Source organism: Dromiciops gliroides, chromosome 1 (assembly GCF_019393635.1).
Source record: "Dromiciops gliroides isolate mDroGli1 chromosome 1, mDroGli1.pri, whole genome shotgun sequence".
Lineage (NCBI taxonomy): Eukaryota > Metazoa > Chordata > Mammalia > Microbiotheria > Microbiotheriidae > Dromiciops > Dromiciops gliroides.
Genome location: NC_057861.1, coordinates 44718447 through 44743016, shown reverse-complemented (window position 1 = coordinate 44743016; position 24570 = coordinate 44718447). Strand labels below are relative to the sequence as shown.

The 24570-nt window shown below is 51.4% G+C and overlaps 1 protein-coding gene across 7 annotated transcripts in view; it reads right to left on the bottom strand.

The window, feature by feature from the left end:
- Positions 1–488: 488 nt before the first annotated feature.
- FBRSL1 (fibrosin like 1) overlaps positions 489–24570 on the bottom strand; it is a 307120-nt gene continuing 283038 nt past the window's right edge. For 4 of the 7 annotated variants that reach the window (XM_043965808.1, XM_043965852.1, XM_043965833.1 and 1 more), the window contains 10 exons: positions 24327–24383; positions 22857–22952; positions 19385–19456; positions 18803–18832; positions 18270–18341; positions 15796–15928; positions 9682–9759; positions 9016–9099; positions 7865–8066; positions 489–3331 (listed from right to left, as the gene is read on the bottom strand). In XM_043965808.1, the coding sequence (XP_043821743.1) occupies positions 2155–3331; positions 7865–8066; positions 9016–9099; positions 9682–9759; positions 15796–15928; positions 18270–18341; positions 18803–18832; positions 19385–19456; positions 22857–22952; positions 24327–24383 (2001 nt within the window). In that variant the 3' untranslated portion in view covers positions 489–2154. The remainder of the gene's footprint in view (positions 3332–7864; positions 8067–9015; positions 9100–9681; positions 9760–15795; positions 15929–18269; positions 18342–18802; positions 18833–19384; positions 19457–22856; positions 22953–24326; positions 24384–24570) is intronic. The other 3 variants (XM_043965826.1, XM_043965843.1, XM_043965816.1) reach the window with 2 other exon arrangements.

Below are 24570 nucleotides of genomic sequence, written 5' to 3'. Positions count from 1 at the left end.
AAGGATGATCAAAGTGTGGCTTCCTAAGGCCATGCTGTTTTTTCTTTCCTGGGGCCTGCCGAACCTTTCCATTGAACCAATCATTCATCGAGGTTTCCTTGGTGGTCGGGGTATAACGTGGCTGGGCTGGGGTTGGGGGGTGGGGGGGTGTACGAAGGCCTATCAGTCCTTTATATAGTCACTGTGAACTTTTGGCCAAAGGTAAGACTGGCTGCGTGTGGATGAGCTGGGCCTTCTTCATTAAGGGATGACAGGTCAGGGGCTTTCACAGGCCAAAGGCCTTCCCTTCCTCTAGGGAATGTTGCTGACCAGTCTCTTCCATCCCCATCCCCATCCCCATCCCCATCCCCATCCCTGTCCCGTCCCCCCCCCCCCCCCCAGCTCAGGCTGAGCACATCTGTCGATAAGCCATTAGCCTCAAGGCGAAGCAGGCCTAAGCTAGGACACAGAAACACTCAACCATCTTTTCATCCAAAATCAATGTTGTATTTATCTTCATTGATCTACAAGGAAACGGAAAGTTTAAAATTACAGGGGGTAGCGGAGGGGAAGATGGGAAATGGAGAATACAGCATTGAGGAAAGAAAACAGCAGTGGATGGCAGAATTAACGAGGGTAAAGCACCTGGGATAGAGCTATGTCTATATAAAACATGGGCATTGGAAAATAAACATAAGGAAGGTGTGTACAGCAAGGAAAACATGGTGACATATATATATATATGTGTGTGTATATTTATATATATATGCACGAAAAGTAAAACTGGAAACCAAAACCAACTAACTCATGCCACAAAGGCCAAGGTCAAAGGACCACACGGAAACAAACATCGGCTGACGATGGTCTTCATGTGCTAGAGAGAATATATCAGAATTTCTTCTGCTTTTAATTAAAAAAAAAAAAAATCAACCAGTAGACTTTTTTTTTTGAGCACTCCTAACATTCTACTTGTCTCATTTACCGATTCCAGTAAGAACATTGCACAGTTAGCGCAGAAGTCGGTAGAAAATTGTTTTTGCTAGCCCCCAGAGACTGCCAGTCCCTCCTGCCTTCCCATATGCTCAGTAAGGACACCCACAACCCTACGCGGTGTGTCCTTCTCCTCCCTTGTCTCCTATCCCTTCATGACCCACACCAGCCCATCTCTATGTGTAGGGGAAGCAAAAATATTTCTCTCTTTCAGGATGTGTCCCTTTCTGTCCTCTTTCCAAAGCTACAAGCTGGTTGGGTGTGGTACAGTGTCTGGATTTTGGAAAACTGCTCTCTCCTGTCCCCATCACCCAATGAAACCTGCTTTGGAGTCCTTGCATAACTGAATTATGGAGCCGCTACCTTTATTTTTCAAGACTGTTCTTGACTGATAGCAGAGGAGTTTTGTAACCATGTTACTGACAAATAACCAGAGTGGTTCTAGAAACCAATTGTTTTTTTTTATAAGTCTACTTATGTTAAGAATTTAACATTTTACATTTATATTAACAGGATATTTACAATTGTTTCCTTGGTGTTTTTTTTTTAAACAAGAAACGTCAAAAAAATCCCTCTTAAATTTCTGCATAATATAATAAGGCAAAAAACAAACAGTTTTGTACATTATTATTATTAATAATTATTTAATATATATCTGTAACTTCGGTTCCAAAGTACCAAGGGGAGGGAAGGGCCAGGTGGTCCTGTCTGGGAGCCTCACAGTGCGCTGTATGAAATAACAGTTTTCTCCATAAATAAGACTTTAAGAAACCCTGGGAACAACCTCAGTAATAAACCGAGGACTTGAAACAGCAAATCGAACTAAGAACAAAAAAAGCCAGTTTTTTTTAAAAGCAAGTCAAGAGCACAAAATTAAAAAAAAATACAAATGCATTAAAAACGCTTCTCACATTTGGGAAAAAAAATGTACAAACAATTTTTTTTGTTTGTTTTTGAATAACTCATTTCTGTGCATGAACCCCAAATCACCAGAATCTGCTATATATTAAATTCCCCTGCTACACAACCTTTGTGTTGAAAAGTTTGTATAACCCCCAGGATTTATGGAACTGTGCTTAAAGTTCTACAAATTTACATAAAAAAAAAAAAGTTTACAGCAGTGCATTTTGTAAAAGATTCTGTTTATGTACAGGAGTTTTAAAATTCTTGGGGTGGGGAGGGGGACTACCGTGCCTCTACTTCTTTGGGGTTCCGGGACGGGGAGTAGTCCCTAGCCTCAGAGTTTGTGAGGGGCGTAGTCCTGCGTGGGGAGGCTGGCCGAGTACCACTGGCAGGCACCAGGGGGGGTGGGGCGCTCAATGCCGCGGTGGGTGGGGTCCTGTTGAGGATCCCATTGTGCAGGGTGGTGGTGGATGGGCTCAGTCTGGGGTAGTGCATCCCACTCAGGTGAGGCATAAAGGAGGGCACGTGGGCCAGGTGGCTGTCGATGGGCGGCGGGTGCAGGTGATGTGCCCGGGCTCGCTCCAGCTCCTCACGTAGCTGCAGACGTTCCCGTTCCTGCTGTTCCCGCCGGGCCTCCAGCAGGCTCTCGGGGGTGTAGTCGTGGGGTTCCCGGTCCCGGTAGGGGCGCTCATGGTCATAGAAGGTGGAGCCCGCCGGGATGCGATGCAAGGGGTCCGAGCGGAGCTGGAGGTCCATTCGGCGGTGCAGATCCAGGCTGCGGTAGGCATCCCTCAGGGGGTCACGGAGTGGATCCCAGGAGAAGCCTGGATGGGGAAGCCTCTCGCGCCCAGTCAGGGGGCTCATGCCCATGAGTGGGGTCATCACGCGGGAGCGGTCCAACACATTCACACTGCTTATGGGATGCACGCCACCCATGGCCAGGGGCACGGATGTGGCCATGGAGTGGCCCAGAGGCAGCCCGTGCAGGGAGGGGGCCGCAGAGGGCTCCCGGGAGGGCTCAGATCCCACCACCAGCACATCGCTGTCCTCCTTGCGTTCTTCTTTGACCTTGACATCATTCTTAATCTTGGCAAGGTCACTCAGAGGCTCTGAATTCCGCTCCAGCTCCTTGGCGGTCACGAGGCCGCTCAGCTTGAGGCTCTCGCTGAGGCTGGGCTTGCTGTAGGGGGACACGGACTGAATGACAGGCTTGTCCTCGGAGGGACGCTTCTCCAGGCTGGGGGCTTCCTTTATTGGGGAGCGGCTCTCTTTGACCTTGTGCTCGGGCAGCGGGGCATCTCGGAGCCGGTCAGGTGGCTCCCTCTCACCCAGGCCGGCCGGCCGGGAGGGGTCAATGGAGGTCTGGCTGTTGCTACGGATGAGGTTGCTGATCTGATGGGTTACAGGTGCAGAGGCTGGGGATGACCGGTTTGAATGGCGGTTTTTGTCCATGATGTCCCTGGGGAAACAAACATCTCACTAGGGGCCAGAAACAGACTCAGTCACACCCAGGCGTGCAGGAGCAATGTACGTGACTGGGTAGACAGAGCCTTGAAGACCTGTGAGCAAAGTCTATTCTGATGCCTTGAGAGCCCTCCCGGAGCTAACTCCTTTTGCAATATGAACCATCATCTCCCAAGTGAATTTTACAAGGCCAGAACTTTACACATCAACCTTTCTTTCTTTTTTTTTGTTGTTGTTAGTGAGGCAATTGGGGTTAAGTGACTTGCCCAGGGTCACACAGCTAGTAAGTGTCAAGCGTCTGAGGCCGGATTTGAACTCAGGTCCTCCTGACTCCAGGGCCAGTGCTCTATCCACTGTGCCACCCAGCTGCCCCTACATCAACCTTTCTTAAGATGGGATGCGGGGCAGCTAGATGGAGCAGTGGATAGAGCACCGGCCCTGGAGTCAGGAGGACCTGAGTTCAAATCCGGCCTCAGACGCTTGACACTTACTAGCTGTGTGACCCTGGGCAAGTCACTTAACCCCAATTGCCTCACTAACAACAACAAAAAAAAAGATGGGATGCACCTGTATCACTTTCCCCCAAATGTCTCATTTCAAGGCCAGGATTTTGGTGCTGGGAGGTAATGGCTGTCTGGTTTTACTCAGAGCCCACAACAAGATACCCAACAAGTGGTAGCTGTTTGTCTTCTGTTCTCCAAGAGAACCATGACATTGGGAAGTGATGTTATGACTTAAGTGAGGAGGAGCTGTGCAAGGTCACCAACCTCACTCTTTCAGAGCCATCTGGATCCAGTGGCAAAATAGATATCAGGACGACTGGAGATGGCCCTGGATGTTTAAGGTAATTGAGGTTTAGTGACTTGCTCAGGGTCACACAGCTAGTCTGAGATGGGATTTGAACTCAGGTCCTCCCAACTCCAGGGCTAGTGCTCTAACCACTGTGCCGCCTAGCTGCCCCTAATAAGTCGTTATTCTGCCTTTGTCTAAAGACCTCTGAGGACTGAGGGGGGAGAAGAGGGGAACCTCTTCCATTTTTGAGGCTACTCAGTACCCTCTTGGATAGCTCAAATTGTCAGGGTGGTACCTACGTTCTTCCCTCCACCTTTTCCTCAGGGTTCAGGCAAGGCCGGTTCTGTCTTCCCCATGATAACCCTTCAGAGATCTCTATCATGACCCTTGTTCCCTTTCCAAGTCTTCTGCAGGCTAACTGTTCCTAGTCCTTTCAACTCAGGCAGAATCCCCAAACTGAAGAACACCAGCTCTCGGTGCTCCCTCTCACATCCAACCTTGGCTAGGTGATGCAGTGGATAGAGAGCTAAGCCTGGAATCAGCAAGACCCAAGTTCAAACCTAGCCCCAGCGACTTCCTAGCTATGTAACCACAGGGTCAGTCACTAAAAACCACCTGCCTTGGTTTCCCCAAATGTAAAATGGGGACCACAATACTACCTCCCTTTCAGGGTTGTTTTAAGGATCAAACAAGACCACATTTGTCAAGTGTTAATATTAGCAGTGCCTGGCACAGAGTAGGCACTTAATAAATGCTCATTCCCTTTCCTTCCCTACTTCTGATCTTTTCCTCCATCACATCCCAGATGAGGGAAAAGAGGTGTAGAGAAGCATCATGGAACCAGCCCTGTGACACCCGTCCTCCAGCCGAGGGCCCCACATCTGGCTCTACACCACCTTCCTGTCTGTTCGGTCTGGGACGTCAGTTTGTTCTCTCTCTCCCGATAAGGGTCTCACAGCCCCCCCCCCCCTTTTCCTCGGTCTCTCGGTCCTGATGTTTCTGATCATCTTTAAACTCTGAACTGCCCCTTATGCACCCAGCACACAGTAGGGCTGCTAATAATAAAAGCTTTATGACCCACTGGTGTTCTCTTGGCCCCTCTGCCAGTCCGCCTGCCGTGCTGGCTTGAATGCCCCCTCCCCTTTCCCTTTCTAATTGCAGGTGATCCCCAAGGCTCTTTCCTCCATATTTTACTTAACTTAAATAATCTTTGAAGGTTAGAGCCGCCTGCCAACCCCACCTGTCTTTTGGGTCCAGACATGTGGTCTTACAGGCCTAGTAATTCCCGGTAGGGAAAACCCCCCCACCAAGGTCATGTGACTTGGCCCACAGCCATGAACCCGGTCTTCCTGATTCCAAGGCTTTTTGCTTCTCAGGAGCAACTGTGGGGACCCTCTATCCTGACTCTTGATCTCCTATCTTGGGGACCTCATTCACTTCCAGGGGCTTGACCAGGGCCTTTCTATAAAAAACTCCCCATCCTGCAAGTCAAGCTCTACCTCTGCCCTAACCCAAGCTCCAGGCTTGCTTACGCGCCCAGCTTTTACCTGCACGTCCCACGGGCAGCTCAGAATCGACCCATCCCAAATCAAACTGACCTCCCCCAGGACTGCCCCTCTGTCAGCTTCCACCTTTTTGGTGCTTCCTGGCCCCCAAGCCAACTTTTGTTCTTCTACTTGGTCGCCAAGTCCTCCCCTCCCCCCTTCCTGTTCTCTATTGATTGTGCCCTCCTCATCTCCCTGACGCAGGGTCTGGTCCCATCATTCTTCCTTCGATGCTCCACAGCATCTGACGATGGATTCTGGGACATATTCTCTCCCGGCCCCTGCCTCCTAGAATCTGTCTCCTTAGAGGCTTTGCTTGCAGACCACCTATTATCCCCTCAGCTTTGCCTAACGGCTCCCTCCCCTCGCCCCAATTTACTTTGTACATATTTCATTTGTCTTTCTTCTTGTACATGTTGTTTTCTCTTACAGAGCATAAGCCCCTTGAGGGCAGGACCGCTGCACTTGTGCTTCTGTATTCCCAGCTCTTAGTGCTCAGCAGGTGCTTAATAAACGCTTGCTGACTATCAATAGATTAACTCTCCATCTTGACAGCCAAGGCCCATTAACCCAGCTCTCTCTCCTCACCCTAATCAAGTTTTTCTCCTGTAGAATCTCCCAAAGCTCTCCCTCCCAGCACTGAAGTGGCCAAGTGCCTCACTTAAAAAAAAAAAAAAAAAGAATACTTAATGTTTTTTGGTGGGGTAATGAGGGTTAAGTGACTTGCCCAAGGCCACACAACTAGTAAGTGTCAAGTGTCTTAGGCCACATTCGAACTCAGGTCCTCCTGATTCCAAGGCCAGTGCTTTATCCACTGTGCCACTTAGTGCCCCCAACTGCCTCACTTTTAATTATACGGGCCAGCCTCATCATCGCCTTACTCATGACATTTGTCCCTCTTGGAATACTTTTTTGGCCTCCCGCCAACATTGTCCCGGAAGAACAGCTTAAGCCCTGCTTCTTCTATGAAGTCCTCCCTGATCAGTCCAACCAGATTCTAGCCTTTCTCTGATCCTGAAGAATTTCCAAGTGGGGAGGAATCCCAGAGGCTACTGAACAAGGATGCCCCCCTGCCTCCAATAACATCCCTAGCCAGGGGGCTACCAATGAGTTAGACCACACATTCCAACACAATCTCAGCCACTTATCCCCTACATGGTCAGGCACCAGTCATGTTATCTCTGGGGCTCATTTTCTTCAAACCTAAGAGGAAGGGGCTGGATGTAAATGGCCTCCAAGGAGCCTTCTAGCCTTAGATCAGAATCTGACTTTTCTGTCCTTGGCTCTAAGATGCCGCCCCAAGGCGGCACAAGCACGGCTGAGGCTGGGAACAACCAGTGGCTCCCACCAACCCCCAAGCGCTCATGGCCTTGACTTAGGCACGGAGATGGGCAGGGGGACGCAAGGCACTCAAGCTTCATATCTCTCTCTGGATATCTGACAGTCCTGAGCTGCCCTAGAGGACGTGCAGCTATTTCCATAGTCCAAAGGGCATCGGGGCAGGGAGAGGGGTCACTAGCCCCCCAGGGATGCCAGCGAAGAGGTGGGGACAGATCTTATTCACCCTGGCATGGCTGGGTGGGCACAGCTGCCTATCTATGCTAGGCTGACTTGAATCTGGCTCTCTGGGTGGCTCTGGACTAGTGATAGCATCTCTGAGCCTCACTTTGCTCATCTATAATAGTAATGAGCTAAGTCCTCATACCTCCCAGCTTTTTTTTCCTATACAGATAGTTATTATTATTATTATTATTGCAGGGCAATCAGGGTTAAATGACTTGCCCAGGGTTACACAGCTAGTAACTGTCTGAGTTTGGGTTTGAACTCAGGTCCTCCTGAACCCAGGGCCAGTCACCTAGCTGCCCCCCCCAAGATAGTTGTTATTATTATAATGGAGGTAAAGGACTCTTGGGACAGCTAGGAGCTAGGTGGGTCACTCTAGGCTACTGAGGGACTCATTCCTGATCTAGGCCACCCTGGGTTCAAACTTCCTCAATGGAGACATAAATGGGTCACATTCTCTGGCTAACTGAAGGTAAGCTACCTGAGGGCAGGGACTGTCTTGTTTTTGTCACTAAGATGTGCTTTGCTCCAGGCTGACTGGGGTAATTGTGGGTCACTAGGGGAGGGGAGGGAAGAGTTCAGTCACGCCAGTAGGCCAGGGAGAGGCCTGGTCCAGACAAGGCACTCACCGATCCTCTTTGCCCTTCTCGGGGTCACGGTCTCGCTCATGGTTGCTCAGGGATGAGCTACGCTCCGGGTCCCCGGGCTTGGGCCACTGTGGAGGGGTTGGGAAGGAGGGCGGCGTGCGGTGTAGCCGGTTCCAGGGCTCGTGGGGGTTGTTAAAGCTCTGCAGGGTTGGGGTTTCCTTGTGAGCAAAGATGCTGTTGTGAGCTGGATGGGAGAGAGAACCGCAGTGTCAGTCCAAGAACAGTCCCAGGGAAGCCTCAAGGAGGAGAGATGATGCAGGCCAAAATGAGTGTGGGGGAGACGGGGACCAGAACTCGGGTAGAGGCCTGGCTTCTCTCCACCCCAAAGCCTGGCTCCTGCCCCTACTGTCCCCAAAGATAACACTCTCAGGGCTCCCCCAGGAAGAGTCTGATCCTCATACAAAGTAAGTGATCAATCAGCCATTCTATAATGTGACCCCTCAGTCCCTCTGGCTCCCAATCCTGTGACTCTAAGACTTGCCCAGGGTCAGACACATGGCATTGGGACCTGAATCACTGAACTGTACATTTGGACGGATGCAAGGGACCCAGAGGCCTTTTGACTCAACATGCCCCCTAGAGACAATGGGCTACTACGGAAACAACAGAAGTGGAGACGGGAAGACCAAGTCACTTAATATGAGTTAACAGGACCTCAGCTTTCCTCATCTGAAAAATGGGGGATAGGACTAGACAGCCTCTTAGGTGTCTCCCATCTCTCAATCTAGGATCTCTGAGCCGTGGTCATCCAGCCTCTGTCTGACGGCTGCCAACGAGGGGATCCCATGGTCTCCCGAGGTGCCCATTCCACTTTGGGGGCAGCTCGAATTGCTAGGAAGCTCTGGCTGATGTCCACTGACCCCCTGCGAGTATTCCTCCCAGGTCTCCCCAGTAGAATGTACATTATGCTCCCTGAGGGCAGGGACTGTGGGTTTGGTTTTTCCTTTTAAAGATAAGTTAACAGGAGTGCTTTGCAAGCCTTGAAGCATTCAATGAGAAATGACATCACTGCTGCCTATTATTATTATTATTATTATCCCCCATGCCTGGCATATAGCCTGTGCTTAATGACGCTCATTGACACAAACTGAATTGGGGCAGGGCCCGGCTTCCTCCTCTGTGCCCATACTCACCCAGTGCGTGGCTGCCCAGGCCTCCAAAGGCGTTGCTCCCCAGGTTGCCGAGACCACTGAAGGTGCTGGACCTGCTGAAGGGGTCTGCAGAGGCAAAGGGCAGGGAGGGGATTCAGGCTCCTGGAAGCTCAATCAATTCCTCGCCACCTCCCCCCCACCCAGGTCCAAGGGCCCCAGGACAGCAGGGCCAAGGGCCCTGGGGCTCTAAGGGAAGGAGCTCCTGGGGTATCCCTGCTCATCCTTAGGAGATCATAGGTCACCAGGTGGGGGCCAACATAGCCAGTTTTATTTTGTTATCTTCAGCACCTAGGACAGTGCTGGGCACATAGATGCTTAACAAAGTGCCTACTATGGTAAGCTCTCTGAGGGCTGGGAGTGCCGATTTTAGATGCCCAATGCATAGTTCAGTGCCTGGCACATCGTCAGCTGCTTGAGGGCAGGTCCGGGGCACAGCACACAGTAGGTCCTACAAAGGCTTGCCACTGGGTGGCTACTTTAGCATCTATGCTCTTCCTTGGGCCAGGGGGCAACACCTGCTTCTTCCTCCCCCAAATCCCTCTCAGCTCATTTAGACCCATCCTCTTCATCTCTCCTTAAGGCTCTCCATCCTGGGTCATCCGCCACGCTGCCTGTGTGCCCACTGGACTCCCACACAAACCCACTCACCTGTCAGGTGGCCGGTGGGCAGGAAGCTGCTGTGATGGGGGGAGGGGCCAAACGGGGTTGTGGCTGCATGGGCAGCACCTGGGGAAGGAAGAGGAAGAGGAGGCTTCCGATCAGAGGCTGCCACCAAAGGAGAATTCAGAGGGATCTAGGAACACATGGAGATGAGGGGAAGGGCCCTCACAGGTCTTCCAGGCCAACTTCTTCATTTGGCCAAGGGGGAAACCAAGGCCCAGAGAGGTCAGAAGTTCGGTCCCTATCCCCATCCTGTGCTTCTCATCTTTTCAGATGGGATTCAGACAGACAAACGGCCCTGGGACAATCTGTGAGCCGCCGGTATTCTGTCTCTGGTGTTCTATGGATTCCTGTGCCAGCAGAGGACCCAGTGAGGTCCTACCTGTGAAGTGCTTAGCATAGTGCCTGGCACAAAGTAGGCACCACATAAATGCCTTTTCCCACTCCCACACAAGGGGAGAGAAGACCACCCTGGGAAATGGGAGCGACACCCATACAACTGTGTTAAAAATAAATAAAACCTAGGGGTGGCTAGGTGGCGCAGTGGATAGAGCACTGGCCCTGGAATCAGGAGTACCTGAGTTCAAATTCGGCCTCAGACACTTGACACTTACTAGCTGTGTGACCCCGGGCAAGTCACTTCACCTAGTTTCCTCAACTGTAAAATGAGCTGAAGAAGGAAATAGCAAACCTTTCCAGTATTTTTGCCCCCAAATCCCCAAATGGGACCATGAAGAGTCAGACACAACTGAACAACAAACTAAGTTTCATTTATTAGATTAAGCTCACTATTTTTGTTTGCTCAAGCTATTTTTGGAGCTTGGACCTCTTACCCAGTCTGTTGCTTATCCCTCCCTTGTTTGTATCATCTGAAAGTTTAATAAAACTTTCCACATGTACCTCTAGCCAAGCCACTGATAAAACAAAAACAAAACCCAACTTAAATAGTACTAGCTTAAGCACAGAATCCTGGGGTACTCCACCTTGAGCTAGGTGGTCCAGTGGATAGAGCACTGGAACTGGAGCCAGTGAGTTCAAATCTAGCCTCAGATACTTACTAGCTGTGTGAACCTGGGCAAGTCACTTAAAAAACTAAACAAAACCCTTTGGCCTCAGTTTCCCCATCTGCAAAATGGGGGGATAATAACCACACCTACCCCCTCCCCCAAGGTTTTTGTGAGGATCAAATGATCCTGGCATGGCCTGTTCTTGATGAAGCCATATTTATCACTGCTTCCCTTTTCTGGATGCTCACTAAGTCATCCTTTAAATTATATATGGAATTGAGGTCAAGCACACTGCTCCATGGTTTGTTGATTCCATTTTCTTCCCTCTTTTATCTAGTCCTCAAGCACCTCCTTCCATCCTCCATGGTCTTTTTTTTTTTTTTAATTTTTTTTAGTGAGGCAATTGGGGTTAAGTGACTTGCCCAGGGTCACACAGCTAGTAAGTGTCTGAGGCCAGATTTGAACTCAGGTCCTCATGAATCCAGGGTCAGTGCTCTATCCACTGCGCCACCCAGCTGCCCCCCTCCATGGTCTTTTAAAGATAGCTAACTGATTTGGCCATGAAGCTCACTTCTCTTCTGCTGTGTATAAAGGTACTTCCTATGGACCTGGTGACTTTGTTAAGGGCTAAAATTCTAGCTAAACTGTCTAAAATATCTAATGAGTGGTCGCCAATAAATTATAAGCTTTAGCAAGAGTTAGACTTTTAAGCGTTTATTAAGGAGAATAAGAATTTGGTAAAGAGAGAGAAAAAGGCCTAGATTCCTATCTATTAAAGGGAGAGCACATTTCTAGCCCCGCTCTCCACCAGAGTCCAGAGGAAAGAGAGCGAGACTGAGCGCCAGTCTCTTCCTTCCTCCTCCCACTCGCCCGCGTCACTTCCTGATGCCAAAGAAAAGACTCCTGGTCTTGCCCTCAAAGACCTTCCCTTCATGGGCGGAACTCTTCTACAGTAAGTCTCCAGCAGGTGGCGTCATTCCAGTCGTTACAACTTCAACCCAAGGGCAGTTAGCTAAATGAACTCTTGATATTTCTCTACTTATCTTGGGTATCAGTCATTTGGTTGAGAGAGAGAGAGAGTGTGTGTGTGTTTCCTCCATCTTTTTCAGCCCCAAACTCTACTCCTTGGCAGAGAAGACAGGGGCAGAGGAGGAAGAGTCGGGCCACTCTTTCTAGACATTTCTCCGGTGCTGGTCATCTTTTTCCCCATCCACCTTGAGCAACGGGTTTTATTCCTTCTTAGGATCAGGGACCCTCTCCCTGCCGACACACACTCAGAGGACTCTAGACCTAGAGCTGAAAGGAACCAGAGAGGCCTCGCATTCTACACAAGAACTTCCCAACCTCCCAGAGCTCTGGAGTTCATGCTTTCCTGTCTCCTCTGAAGAATGTTCTCTTAAAATCCAAGATGGGCAGACAGGGCGGACTTGTCTAGTCTTTTTAAAAATCACTAAGTCTGTGCTTGTGTGGCCACATGGCTCTCAACACGTCTCCCCTGGCAAAAACCCAGTGTCTTCTTGATGATGGGAATCAGACCCAGAGTGGAATGCTGGTTCCCCCACCATTGGGAGTGTAGAATTAAGCTTAAGGAAAGTCAAGGGGAGGGAGAGGGACGGAAGGAGAGAGAAAGAGAGGGGGAAGGAAGGAGAGAAAGACAGAACATCAGAGAGCTCCAACAGATATTCGGATAATTGAAGGAAGTCAAAAGATGTCAACCATTCCTTGCCTGTGTGGTGTGGGGCTATTCCGTAGCTTTGGGCTCTGTAACAGGAAGAGGGGCCTGATGCGATGACCTCTGAAGTCCCTTGCAATCCCTATAACCCATAAATGATGGGTGTGGAGCGAGCTCTCTGGGCACACCCAGGAACAGCGGGGGATGGGGGGGGGGGCGGCAGTGGCGAATGGCTTGGGAGGTTCTTCAAGCTTCTCTCCACTTTCTCACATGTTTGGCAAATTTAGGCCCTGCCTGTTTCCCTGCCATTACTAATGAGAGGTTCTCAAAGGTCACTTCTAACTCTCGGGATCTATTGTTTTGTGCTAGGAGGAAAAAACCTTTACAGAGACCTCTCCTCAGTGACAGGAGGGGAGGGAAGCAGTAAGGGAGGCTGTTCTTCTGAGGACTAAGGGGGAGAGAAATCCTGGTCATGAGCTCCAAGGGCTGGGGGAGTGGGGTGGGGAGCTCTGTGTCCACAGCTGCCCCAAGACATGCTAACATCTGATGGTTTGGAGATGGCAGACTCAAGAAAGGTGTGTCTCCTCCTCTCTCCCTTGCCCTCTTCTCTGTCTCTCTCTCCCTCTCCCTCTTCCCTTTACCCCAGGTTATCAGCCCTTGCCTTTTTTTTTTTTTTTTGGCGGGGCAATAAGGGTTAAGTGACTTGCCCAGGGTCACACAGCTAGGAAGTGTCAAGTGCCTGAGGCCGGATTTGAACTTGGGTCCTCCTGAATCCAGGGCCAGTGCTTTATCCACTATGCCACCTAGCTGCCCCTATCAGCCCTTGCCTGGATTTGTGGCAATAACAGCTCATGGTTCTACAGCACTTCAAGGCTTACCAAAGGATTTCCTCTGCTGTATTGTTCCCATTTTATAGATAAGGAAACTGAGGCTCACAGGAGGTGACCTCATTTGACCTCTTGGTGACCTCAGTCCCCCCATCTGTAAAATCCTCTGATCCTACAACTTGCCCATTGTCATGTTAATAGTAACATTTAGCATTAATATAGTCTTACTATGGGCCAGGCACTGTGCTAAGCACTTTACAAACATTAGCTCATTTGGTCCTCAGAACAACCCTGGGGGATAGGTGCTATTATACCCCATTTTACGGAAGAAGAAACTGAAACAAAGAGTTTAAGTGACTCGTCCAATGTCTGAGGCCAATTTGAACTCCCATCTGCCTGCCTGTCTCCAGGCCCAATCTCTATCCACTGCCCCCTTCGGCCACCCTGGCTCTAGGATCACTGAACTGTAGATCCAGAGAGCAGGGACTTCAGAAGCCCTCTCGTGTCACTTGGATCTGCTCACAGCTTCCCTCTACCACATCCCTGAGAAGACCACAGTGAGGGGGTCCTGACTCTGCCCACAGGTAGCTGTCGCCCAGGCCAGTCTGGGACAGTTCTAGCCATGAAATAAACTTCTCCTTAGCACTGAGTCTCAATGTGCCTCTTCCCTGTCATCTGTGCCCACTGCTGCTGGTTGGCTTCTCTGTGTGTCCTTTGACCCTGGGACAGGGTCTTGCTCAATCTCTGTGGGCACGCTGGCCCCACAGCCTTGAACATCAGGAGGCCCCCAGGCCTCCCGCGAGCCTTCTTTCCCTCTTATACCCAACATGGTATTAATTTTGTGTCTCGTACACACTCAGGTACACACATGTTGTCTTCCCCATCACAAAGTAAGCTCCAGGGGACTCACTCAGCCTCAGGGGCTTTTCTATGTGAACTCTTGGCCAGTCACATCTGTTCCCAACAATAACACAAGCTGGCACATGGTAGGTGCTTGGGGATTTTCTATATGCACTCTTGGCCAGCTGCATCCATTCCTAACAATAATACAAGCTGGCACACAGTAGGTACTTACTAAGTGTTTGCTGGCTGACCCCCTGGAATCTGCAAAGTTCTTTCCACACATGAATTTCCACATGGGCGTTTAAACAATTTCAAAGGAGATTAGCAAATCATAGATGCAGAGTGGGAAGGCCGGGCCCTTTACAGGTCATCTAGTGTAGGACATGCTGTCAGCTGCTCAAGGGCAAGGACAGACTCCGTGCCCCTCTCCTGAGGAGTCGGAAGCCCAGCCAGCTAGAGGGGCTTACCCAAGATCACAGAGGTGTCAGGGTTAGGATTTGAAACCAGATTTGGTTTTTTGCCTCTGTCTCTGAATGAAGCAGTGCCTGCCCTCAGTGGAACCTCCCAACAGCACTGCAGGGTAGGGATGGCATGTCATTACACCCATTTCATAGATGAGGAAACTGAGTCAGAGATAACTCAGCCAAGGCCAAGGTGCAGCTGCAGTATCTGAATCTGGGTCTTTCTAGAATCTACCCTTCCTCTCAGACAAGCTAGACAAGAGTTCCTGCCCAAGGGCAGAGACCATGTTCTCTTCCTCCCTAATCACCCACCCCAGAGGTTAGGAGAAGCCTGCTCCATAAACCCTAGACTTCAGGAGTGAGGGCCCCTTTGAGAGGGCCCCGGGGACAGCTCGTCTGCACAGACTGACCCCGGGCTTTCTTCCCCGCTCTGGGCTCTGGCTTCTCCCCCCTCAGCCTCCCCGTTTCTCTGCAGGCTCAGGCTAGGAGCTGACTTGGCTGAGGGCCGGGCTGTTTGTTCGCATGCTAGGTGCCCCCTTGCCCCCCTGCCTTCAGCCAGACTGCCCACGAAAGGCACCAGCTAAAAGGCTTGGCTGCTTCGGGAGTTCAGCACCGCCCCCCTGCTGAGTGAAATGAAGTGATCTCAGCAGCTCCCTTGGCTGGCTCCACTGCTGGCACTGAGCCGTTTGACCTCTTGGCTCCTTTGGATTCCAGCTGGGTGCTGGCTGCTGGCCCGAGGATGCACCACTGCCTCCTGCCTCCATCGGTGCTGGGGTGCAATTTATATACAAAGCCTAGGCCCAGAGAGACCCTTGGACAAGGGATCAAGGCTCCCCCCACCCCGCAACGAAACAGTGTGCTCCAACTAACAAGAGCTAAATGCACAGGAGGCTGGTGGTCAGAGTCAGCCAAAGAACAAGACTCCGTCCACTCTTGGAACGACTGATGCTTGCATCAAAGAGCCTTTACGGTCAGCTGGGCTGTTCCCATCTGGCTCGACCCCTGGTCCCTTCTATCACTAGTACGCCAGTTTAGACCTGCCTACGTGGCACATCTGACATCAGAAGAACCACAGGACACACACACTTTCCCTGACGGGGAAGGGGCTGAACAAGAGCAAATGTAAGCCATCACATTTCTTGGCTGGCAGGACCTACATCAGCCATACTGAGCCCTTCATCCAGAGGAAAGCGGGGCCGTCCTGGTCTGGGCTACAACACAAGCAATGGCAACAGCAGACAGACAGACAGACACACAGACACATAGATAAGGTCCATGCTGTCCTCTCTTACCTGTGGTTGAGAAAAGTGGTCTGGCCAGGTCCTGGGGATAATGGAACCCAGGAAACACCCCAGGGGCAGGAGGCCGACTAAAAAGGTCCAGTTTGCCACCAATTTCCAGCTTGTGGGGATCCAGGTGCATCTGCTACAAAGACACATGGGACATCTGCTGGATGGGATGGTACAGGGGCCTTGCTTGCCCTGCTCCCCTAGGCCAGTAGGGTCGTGTGACCAGAGGGAGATGCTCTGGGTCAGTTGACATTTAAAAATTTTTTTTGGTGAGGCTGCTGGGGTTAAGTGACTTGCCCATCATGTGCTAGGCACTGTGTCTGGGAATACACAGAAAAGACAGAACAGACCCTGCCCTCAGGGGGCTTACAGTCTGATGGGGGAAGACTGTAAATCAGCAGGCAGTTGGGAAGGGAAGATGCTGGCAGCTCGTGGGGGGAGTGCAGAGAAGGCCTCATACAGAGGGTGGGATTTCAGAGCCTCCCAGATGCGGGAGGCACAGCCTGAACAAAGGCCCAGAAAGGGGAGAATGGGAACCCTGTCTGAAGAACCGCAAGGAGACAGTAGATGGAGGGAGGGCGAGAATTCAAAGATGACACCAAAGCTGCCAGACACTGGATGACTGGGAGAATGCGGATGCCCTTGATTATGTTAGGGAAGTCAAGGGGAGAAAGAGAATGAGTTCAGTTCTGGACATTTTTTTTTTTTAACAAGGCAATTGGGGTTAAGTGACTAGCCAAGGGTCACACAGCTAGCAAGTATTAAGTGTCTGAGGCTGGACCTGAACTCAGGTCCTTCTGACTCCAGGGCCAGTGCTCCATCCACTGTGCCACCTAGCTGCCCCAGTTCTGGACATGTTGAGTTGTCTATGGGATTTAAGAGGACCTGAGTGCAAATCCAGCCTCAGACACTTGACACATACTAGCTGTGTGACCCTGGGCAAGTCACGTAACCCCAATTGCCTCACTTTAAAAAAAAAAAAAAAAGAAAGAAATGTCTATGGGACATCCACTTTGTGGCAGGTGGGGATGGTCTGGGGAGGGCTCGGCAACCCCAGGGCCATCTTGGTCTCCTCCCTCTCCCTTTGCCTCCTCACACATAACAGGTCACCAAGATCCCGTTGACTCACAATCGGTCCCATCTTTTCCACTCCCGCCATGACTCTGTTCCTGCTCACTTGAACTACTGAGGGCTGGCACCTCCTAACAGGTCTCCGTACCTCTATTCTCTCCCCCTTTCCATCCATCCTACATGGATTACCACAGGAAGCATCTCATACAATGTTCCCCTAACTCAAGAGACTTTAGCAGCTCCCCGGGGACTAGAAAATAAACCCCCGATTTCTTTTCTTGGCATTCCAAAGTCCTTCATCTGAACCCCATCTCCATTAGTTCTCTATTTTGTTCAGGTGATTTTTTTGCTCATTATGCCTTCAGAACATCACTTATTTAAAGCTAGGGAAGGGGACATGATGATCTTCTAGGTCAAGGGTTCTTAAACCTTTTCCACTTGTGCCCCCTTTTTGCCTGAGAAATTTTTATGTGAGCCCGGATACAGAGGTATATAAAATTGGTAGCCAGGGGCAGCTAAGTGGAGCAGTGGATAAAGCACCGGCCCTGGAGTCAGAAGGACCTGAGTTCAAATTTGGCCTCAGACACTTGATACTTACTAGCTGTGTGACCTTGGGCAAGTCACTTAACCCCAATTGCCTCACCAAATAAATAAATTGGTAGCCATAACCTTTTACTGTTGTCACATTTTTTGTGACCCCCACATTCAGTTATGTGACCCCTATATGGGATCAAGATCCACAGTTGAAGCAGCTAGGATTTAAGGCAAGCCTCTTATTTTACAGAGGAAGAAAGTGAGGCTTCAGGGGTAAAGAGACCTGACCAAGGTCACAGAGGTTTCCAGGGAGCAGAGCTGAGACTGGAAGCTGGGACCCCCGAGTCCTAACCCTGATCTTGTGATTTCCCACCACTGGTCAGTGATTCCCAGCCATGCCTCTCCACCAGTCCCAAGCCCTCTTCCTCTGATGCCTTCCCTGAAAGCACCTGCCTGTAGCCATCCCTTCCTGGGATCACATACTCACAGACACATATGTCCACATGCTTTGTTTGGCTGCCTCGGGACAGTTCTTCCCAGGCTGAGAATGGTGACTTAGACCTTAGATCGGTACAGTCTGGGGTCCTACCCAACTAGACCTAAGCCCTCAAGGGCTATCTTCTGAGGTCTGTACATTATAGGTGCTCAATAAATGTTTGTTGCTTGCTACTTCCCTCTCCTCTCCCCATCCCCTCTGTCCCTCCCTCCCTCCCCTTCTCATGCACCCACATCTGCCTATCCATACCAACCTCTGTGGGGAGCCACAGACCCCGAGCCCTCAGCCCCTAAGGACGTTCGGGTGACTACACATGACAGGTCAGAACCCCCAGACAGGCCTGAGCCTGGCTAGGAGGACACTGGGAGACCCTCACCTTGATCTTCTGTTGGTGATGGTAGATCTGCCAGGCGATCTGGACGTGCACGGCACACCACTTCCCTGGTTTCTGCAGGAGGAGAGAAAGGACTGTTGGCTGAGGTCCGGCTTGGATTTCTGGGGAAATGACTGGGTGAAGCAGCTGCATCCAGAGACAGTACAGGAGACCCAGGCCTAGTTATTAAAGGGATCCAGTCCTGCACTGACAAGCTTACCCTGGGTTCTCTACCACTCTACCCTTTAAGGATCTGCTAGATGGGGGCAGCTAGGTGGTGCAGTGGATAAAGCACCGGCCCTGGATTCAGGACTCACTGAGTTCAAATCCGGCCTCAGACACTTGACACTTAACTAGCTGTGTGATGACTCTGGGCAAGTCACTTAACCCTCATTGCCCTGCCAACCCCCCCCCCCAACAAACAAAAAAAGGATCTGCTATATTATGTCCTTCCCATGACTAAAGGTCCCCTGAATTTATTCTCATTCTCTCACACTCTCTCCCTCCCACCCCCACATACCCCATCTCTTACTTACCCTGACTTGTGTCCTGTAGGGGTCAGACACCTGTGACCAAGAGAGAAGGTAAGAAGATTATTACTACCAGACTCCACTGGATGGAAAGGATGCATGCACAGGGAAGGTGGGAGAGGACCCGAGTCTGGGATCCTCACTGGAGGTGACACGGTGAAGCCATAAGCCAGGGGAGCCCAGGGGCTCCCCTGCTTTCCTCACTCCCTTCCAGGACATTTCCTATAACATGAGATGGTCTCAACACAAGTTCCAGGTAGGCAAGAGGTGGGTGAATATGTCCTGGACTTTGGGCAAAGGGGTTTTTGCCTCCCCTGAAGAGCAGAGGAAACGCCTTCCAAGCCAGCCAACCTCGGGCTTCCTTTAGGCACACAGCAACAGAACACAAAAGAAAGGGGTCGGGGCAGCTAAGTGGCGTAGTGAATAAAGCACTGGCCCTGGATTCAGGAGAACCTGAGTTCAAATCCAGCCTCAGACACTTGAAGCTTACTAGCTGTGTGACCCCCCTGGGCAAGTCACTTAACTCTCATTGCTCTGCAAAAACAAAAAACAAAAAGAAAAAAAAAAGAAAGGGGTCAAGGTACCTACCCCTGGGGTCTTCTGTAGGAGGGCGTGATGGACGGTGCTCGGCCGACTCGCTACGTCGATGGTGTTTGACGTCTGGGGTTGAGAGAAAGGAGAGGGGTTGAGTTAGGAGTAAGCTGGCCAAAGAGAGACCCTATCTACACTGTACACCTCCACCTGTGCCGGCTCCCACCTTCCAAAAGTTTGAACAATCAGACTCGCTCATGAGTCCATGCTGGGCTACAAAGGAGGCCTGAAATCCAATGGGGAATTTCCTCTAGCTCCAGCCAGCCTTGGGCTGGTATTTGTGACTCAGCTCATGCACCACCTCCTCCAGGAAGCCCTTCCTGATTGGCCAGCTCCTAGATCCCTTTCCCCAAGCCACTCGATATTATTGACTTTGTATAGAATTTGTACGGGTAGCTGTCTCCTTGGCTAGAAGGTAAGCTCTCCTTCAGGGCCTGGCACGTGGACGTAGGTACTTTAAATAAACTGTTGATCAACTGGGTCAGAGGTGGTTTTGAGAGCCACAAGCCAAGCAGGAGTGTGTGTGTGTGTGTGTGCGTGTATGTGGGTGGGTGGAGGTGGTGGGCAATGAAGACAGCCTGGGCACCGCTCCCCCTTCAGAATGCTCCCAAGGCTGGTCCCCAGCACCCTCCTAACCACTTCTGCCCAACACGAGCCCCCATTTCAGGCTGGTACCAGCTGTGTTTTTCTCTAGGGCTGTTCGGTGGTCCACGAACCCGGGGATGTGGAGGAAAGTACTGGATTTAGTCTCAAAACTTGGGCTTGAATCTCAGCTGGGCCACATTATACTTGTGTGACCCTGCATCATCGCTCAATATCTGATCCTCGGTTTCCTTATCTGGAAAATGAGGTTGTTGGCCTAAGTCATCTCTGAGGTCCCCTTATGGCTTTTGATCTATGCACCCATATGCAAGCACACTCCACACCCCCCCCACACCCCCCCACACACTGCCCAGTGCCATTCTTGCAAATTATCTTTTTTCTTTTTAAAAATCAGATACGGTTACAAGTCCATGCTGGCCCAAGGAGAGGAGTTGCAGTGGCCCTGGGCCACAAGCAAGGGGAGAGGGTGGAGACCTCAGCCAGTACCAGCTCTATCCTGCCATTCTTCCCAAAGATCAGATAATCAGCATTTACGTTGTGCCCAGGACTGTGTGTTAAGTGCTGGGAACCCATGTCCCTTGTGGTGAGAGAGTGCGCTCAGGCATGTCCAAGGGGAAGTCTGTGAGAAGGAAAGGGGCTAGCACCAGGTTGAACGAATCCCCAACATCTGACGTCTTTTGGCCAAGTCTGGAGGCCTCGGTCCGGAAGGCTCTCCAGGGGCATCCTGGTCAGGGGAGGCTGGGGATGGATGGCCCTGTGACTGTGACTTCCAGCGAGCGGATGACTGCCTGGAAGGAGAGAGATGCTTCAACGTCAGTCACGGCCATTTCCAGCACCTTCGTGGGGTCCAACACTTGACAAGACTTCAGGCGGGGATCCTGGGCCCCCAGTTCCTGGGATCTTCATAGCCATGGGTTGAAGAGGGCAGGCACAGTCTCCCTGATGGGGACACTGCTTCTGAATCCGACACCGATTCCATTTCCAAGTTTGCTTAGATCAACAGGGATGTCCTCCCCCCATCTGCCTTCGGTGAGATCTTTTAGGCCTGCTTCCCCCTCTGCCTCCTGCAGACAGCACTAAAGGGTGTTAATGGTACCCAGGCCCGGGCACTGAGCTGAAGACTTGGTCTGACCCAGAAGGGTTTCTAAGGCCTGTAGAACAAGAGAGAAGGGCACGGCTAGGACTGACCCAAGCAAGGCCCCATGGGTCTGGCTGTTTCCCTGGACAAGATCTGGATGATGCAAACAAATGAAAGAGCCAGTCTTCCTCGATTGGCATTGTATGGTTCCTTGCTTCTGACGTTCTCACGCATAAAACCCATCCGCAGGAGAATCCAGAAGCTAAGTGTCCTGGGTTCTTCTCCCACTTCATGTACTACACCTTGGTCTCTGCTGGTTCAGCTTCCCCAGTATCTAAAATGGACATGATAACTTCTCCCATGCCTCATGTCATAGGATAGGGGAAAAATGATGAGTGATAGCTCCTGTCCTGAGTTTGGCTGGCCTCTTCAGCCTCACATAAATAGAGGGTGCTATCCATTTGAAAGACAGGGAAGCTGAAATCATGGAAGTGTGGGACCCCAGGTTAGGACCAGGGCTCTGCCTTCTAGAGTCAGCTGACTCTGTCCATGCAGCCCCACCCACTCTCTCTAGGTGGGGCAGGGCCAGCCTAATCCCTTACGGATGATGCAATGCTGCTTGTGTGTCCATCACACTCCATGCCCACCTGTCCAAGGAATGAAGGGAGAGGATCCTGGGATGTCCCAGGGAGAACAAAGGCTTCTTGGCTATTCAAAAGAAGGATGGGTGACAGTTTTGAAAATATTCTGGGATCTTCTCTTGGCTGAATGGGTTAATTTCCAGGAAAATCGGGAATACCACTGTAATCTTCTTCATGTTTGAGGGCTTTGGTGCTTGTTGGACCCCCATGACCAGAGCAGAGCAAAATTCGAGGGGTGGGGGGTTAGAAAGATGACTCCGCTTCAGATTTGTGCTCTATTGCCCTCCATCAGGCAATCAGGTTGTCCAAAGGATGACCTCTACACTTTTTTTGGGGGGGTGGGGGGTGGGCGAGGCAATGAGTGTTAAGTGATTTGCCCAAGGTCACATGGCTAGTAAGTGTCAGGTATCTGAGGTCGAATTTGAACTCAGGTCCTCCTGAATCCAAGGCTGGTGCTTTATACACTGCACCACCTAGCTGCCCCAACTTTTACACTTTTCAAATGATGCCAGAGAAATATGGGTCATCTTGGGGTGGGTGCTCAGAGCTTGGCCCTAGGGATGATCTTTAGGTTGGCAGAGGCCCCTCCTCCCTTTCTGCTTGGTCTGTTGTGGTAAAAAGAAAGGAGCTTGCCCTCCACACTCGGCACAACAGGGGAAGCTTCCTGGACACATCTGTCCACACTGAGGCGTTCCAAAAAAAGCCTGTTGGCCAAGGTATCCAGCCACAGTTGGGGAGTGTCGTGGCAATGCCGATGTTACAGCAGGCAAGAGGAAGATCACCTGAGGATGGGGGGGCCTCACCTGGCCACAGGTGAGAAGGGTGACCGACTTGGGGGATGGAGGTGGTGAGGGCTGATTCCCTGGAAGCTCTTTCTGATGGTGGTTTGGAATCATTCAGAGCAAAGCCACACCCCCAGATGCCCAGCTCCAGACTAGCCCACACTCCCTCAGGTTGAATCGGAGTGGGTGATGTGTACGTCAGAAACCCCTGCCCTCTGGGAGGACAGGAAGGAGCTCGACTAGAAAGCCGGCACAGAGGGGGCGTCCAGGCCAGGTGGATTGCATGCAGCCCCCGTGGGTGTGGGCACAGAGACCCAGGACACACCCCTGCCCTCCCTCTCTCCCACCCCCAGGGCAGCTGGTACCTTGGGCTGGAAGGCTCCCTGCAGGGACCCAAAGGGGCCTGAGTGGGCAAGCAAGGGGGCCATTCCGGGCATGGCAGGAGGATAGGATGGAAAGAACTGCAAAGACAAGAAGAGAAAAGAAGTTTGGTTTAGGTCATGGTCAGACAAGGATGGCAGGAGGACAGGAGCGGGGGAACAGGCCTGCCAGCCAGGCCAGAAGCCCCAGGCTGAGCCTCTGGGGGAAAAAAAGCAAACCCAGCTGTCAGGCCCACCCCTCTAAGGTCCCCCAAAATGCAACTAGGGGGCCCTATAGTGCAGAAAGCCTCAGGCCTGGGGTCAGGGAGCCTGGGGTTCAAATCTGGCCTCAGACACTTTTCTTTCTAGTTGTGGGACGCTGGGCCACTCACTTCACTTCTTCGGTCTGCCTTGGTTTCCCCAACTACAAAATGGGGATCAGAACAGCACCTACCTTTCAGGGTAGTTGAGGGGATCAAATGAGATGTTTGTAAAGTGCTTAGCACAAAGCCCGGCACATAGTAGGTGCTATATAAAAATGCCTCTTCCCTTCTCTATGAGGCTGCTCCTAGGAGGCCCAGGCCTCGCATGATCCCCATGGGTACTGGAGCCTGCTCAGGCCCACCCTGGACCAGCATGGTTGTTTCCTGATCACACACTGACAGAGACACAGACACAGAGAGACACACACACACACTGACACCCGTTTCCATCAGTGACCAAGAACACCACTCAACACCTAATTCTGTTGGCCTGGATGGCCATAGTGAGAGCAGGGAGAAGCCAACCACGAGTTATAGTGACCGGCACAAAGGATGGGAACCAGAGACCAGCCCTAACCAGAGCAGCAGCAGTCCAGTGGCCCCCCTGTGGGCCCTGGATAAGCCAGGCCCACTGACTTGGAAGACCCCAGGCCTCTCAGGGAAACGTGACAGGGAGATGGAAGTATCCAAGCCTCCCCCAGCAGCTAAAGGCAGAGCAGACATTGACTGATATTCCTGCTCTCCTGTTTGATGTCCTGTGGGTCTCTACCCAAGGGAAGCTTTAAGTGTCTCCTACCCAACAATCCCTGCTCAGTGAGTCTCCACAAAGCCATGGGTCTCTGCAAAAGAGTTCTTACTAAAACCCGGGCTTCTGCAAAGGGTGAATGTGGTCTGGAGTGTGGTCCTGGGGGGCCAGGAAACTCAACAGGTTGGGTGTGTGTGGAGGGGTGTCTGTCTTCGCTGGAAAAGACTTTCTTAGCCCGTTGAAGGTGAGACAAGTAATGAAGGTATCAACAGTGTATAACAGCCCCAAGAGACAGGAACAACAGCCAATGGGGTAAAGGTGGCAGATGCACAGGGCAGGGGATAAAGAGGACAGATATATTGGGCAAAGGCTATGGATGCAGCGGGGTCAAGGAATATAAACACAGATAACTGGGCAGGAGCTGCAGACACACTGGACGCAGGGCTCTGGAGGCCGATGGACACTCACACTCACGTTGGAATGTCGGAAGTAGGGATTGTCCAGCTTGGGCGCGTATTTGTCAAACTGGAAGGAAAAAGAAAGGAAGAGTGAGGCCCCTCCCCCAGCACGGATATCACCCTCGATCTGCTCATTCCCAACCTAGACATGCTACCAGTAAGCAAGCGGGGGGACCAGAAGCCAAACTTCCCCAGGGAAGGGTCCTGGCTTAGGCATCTCTGGGTGCTCACTCTGTGCCCTGTCCCCCATCTCC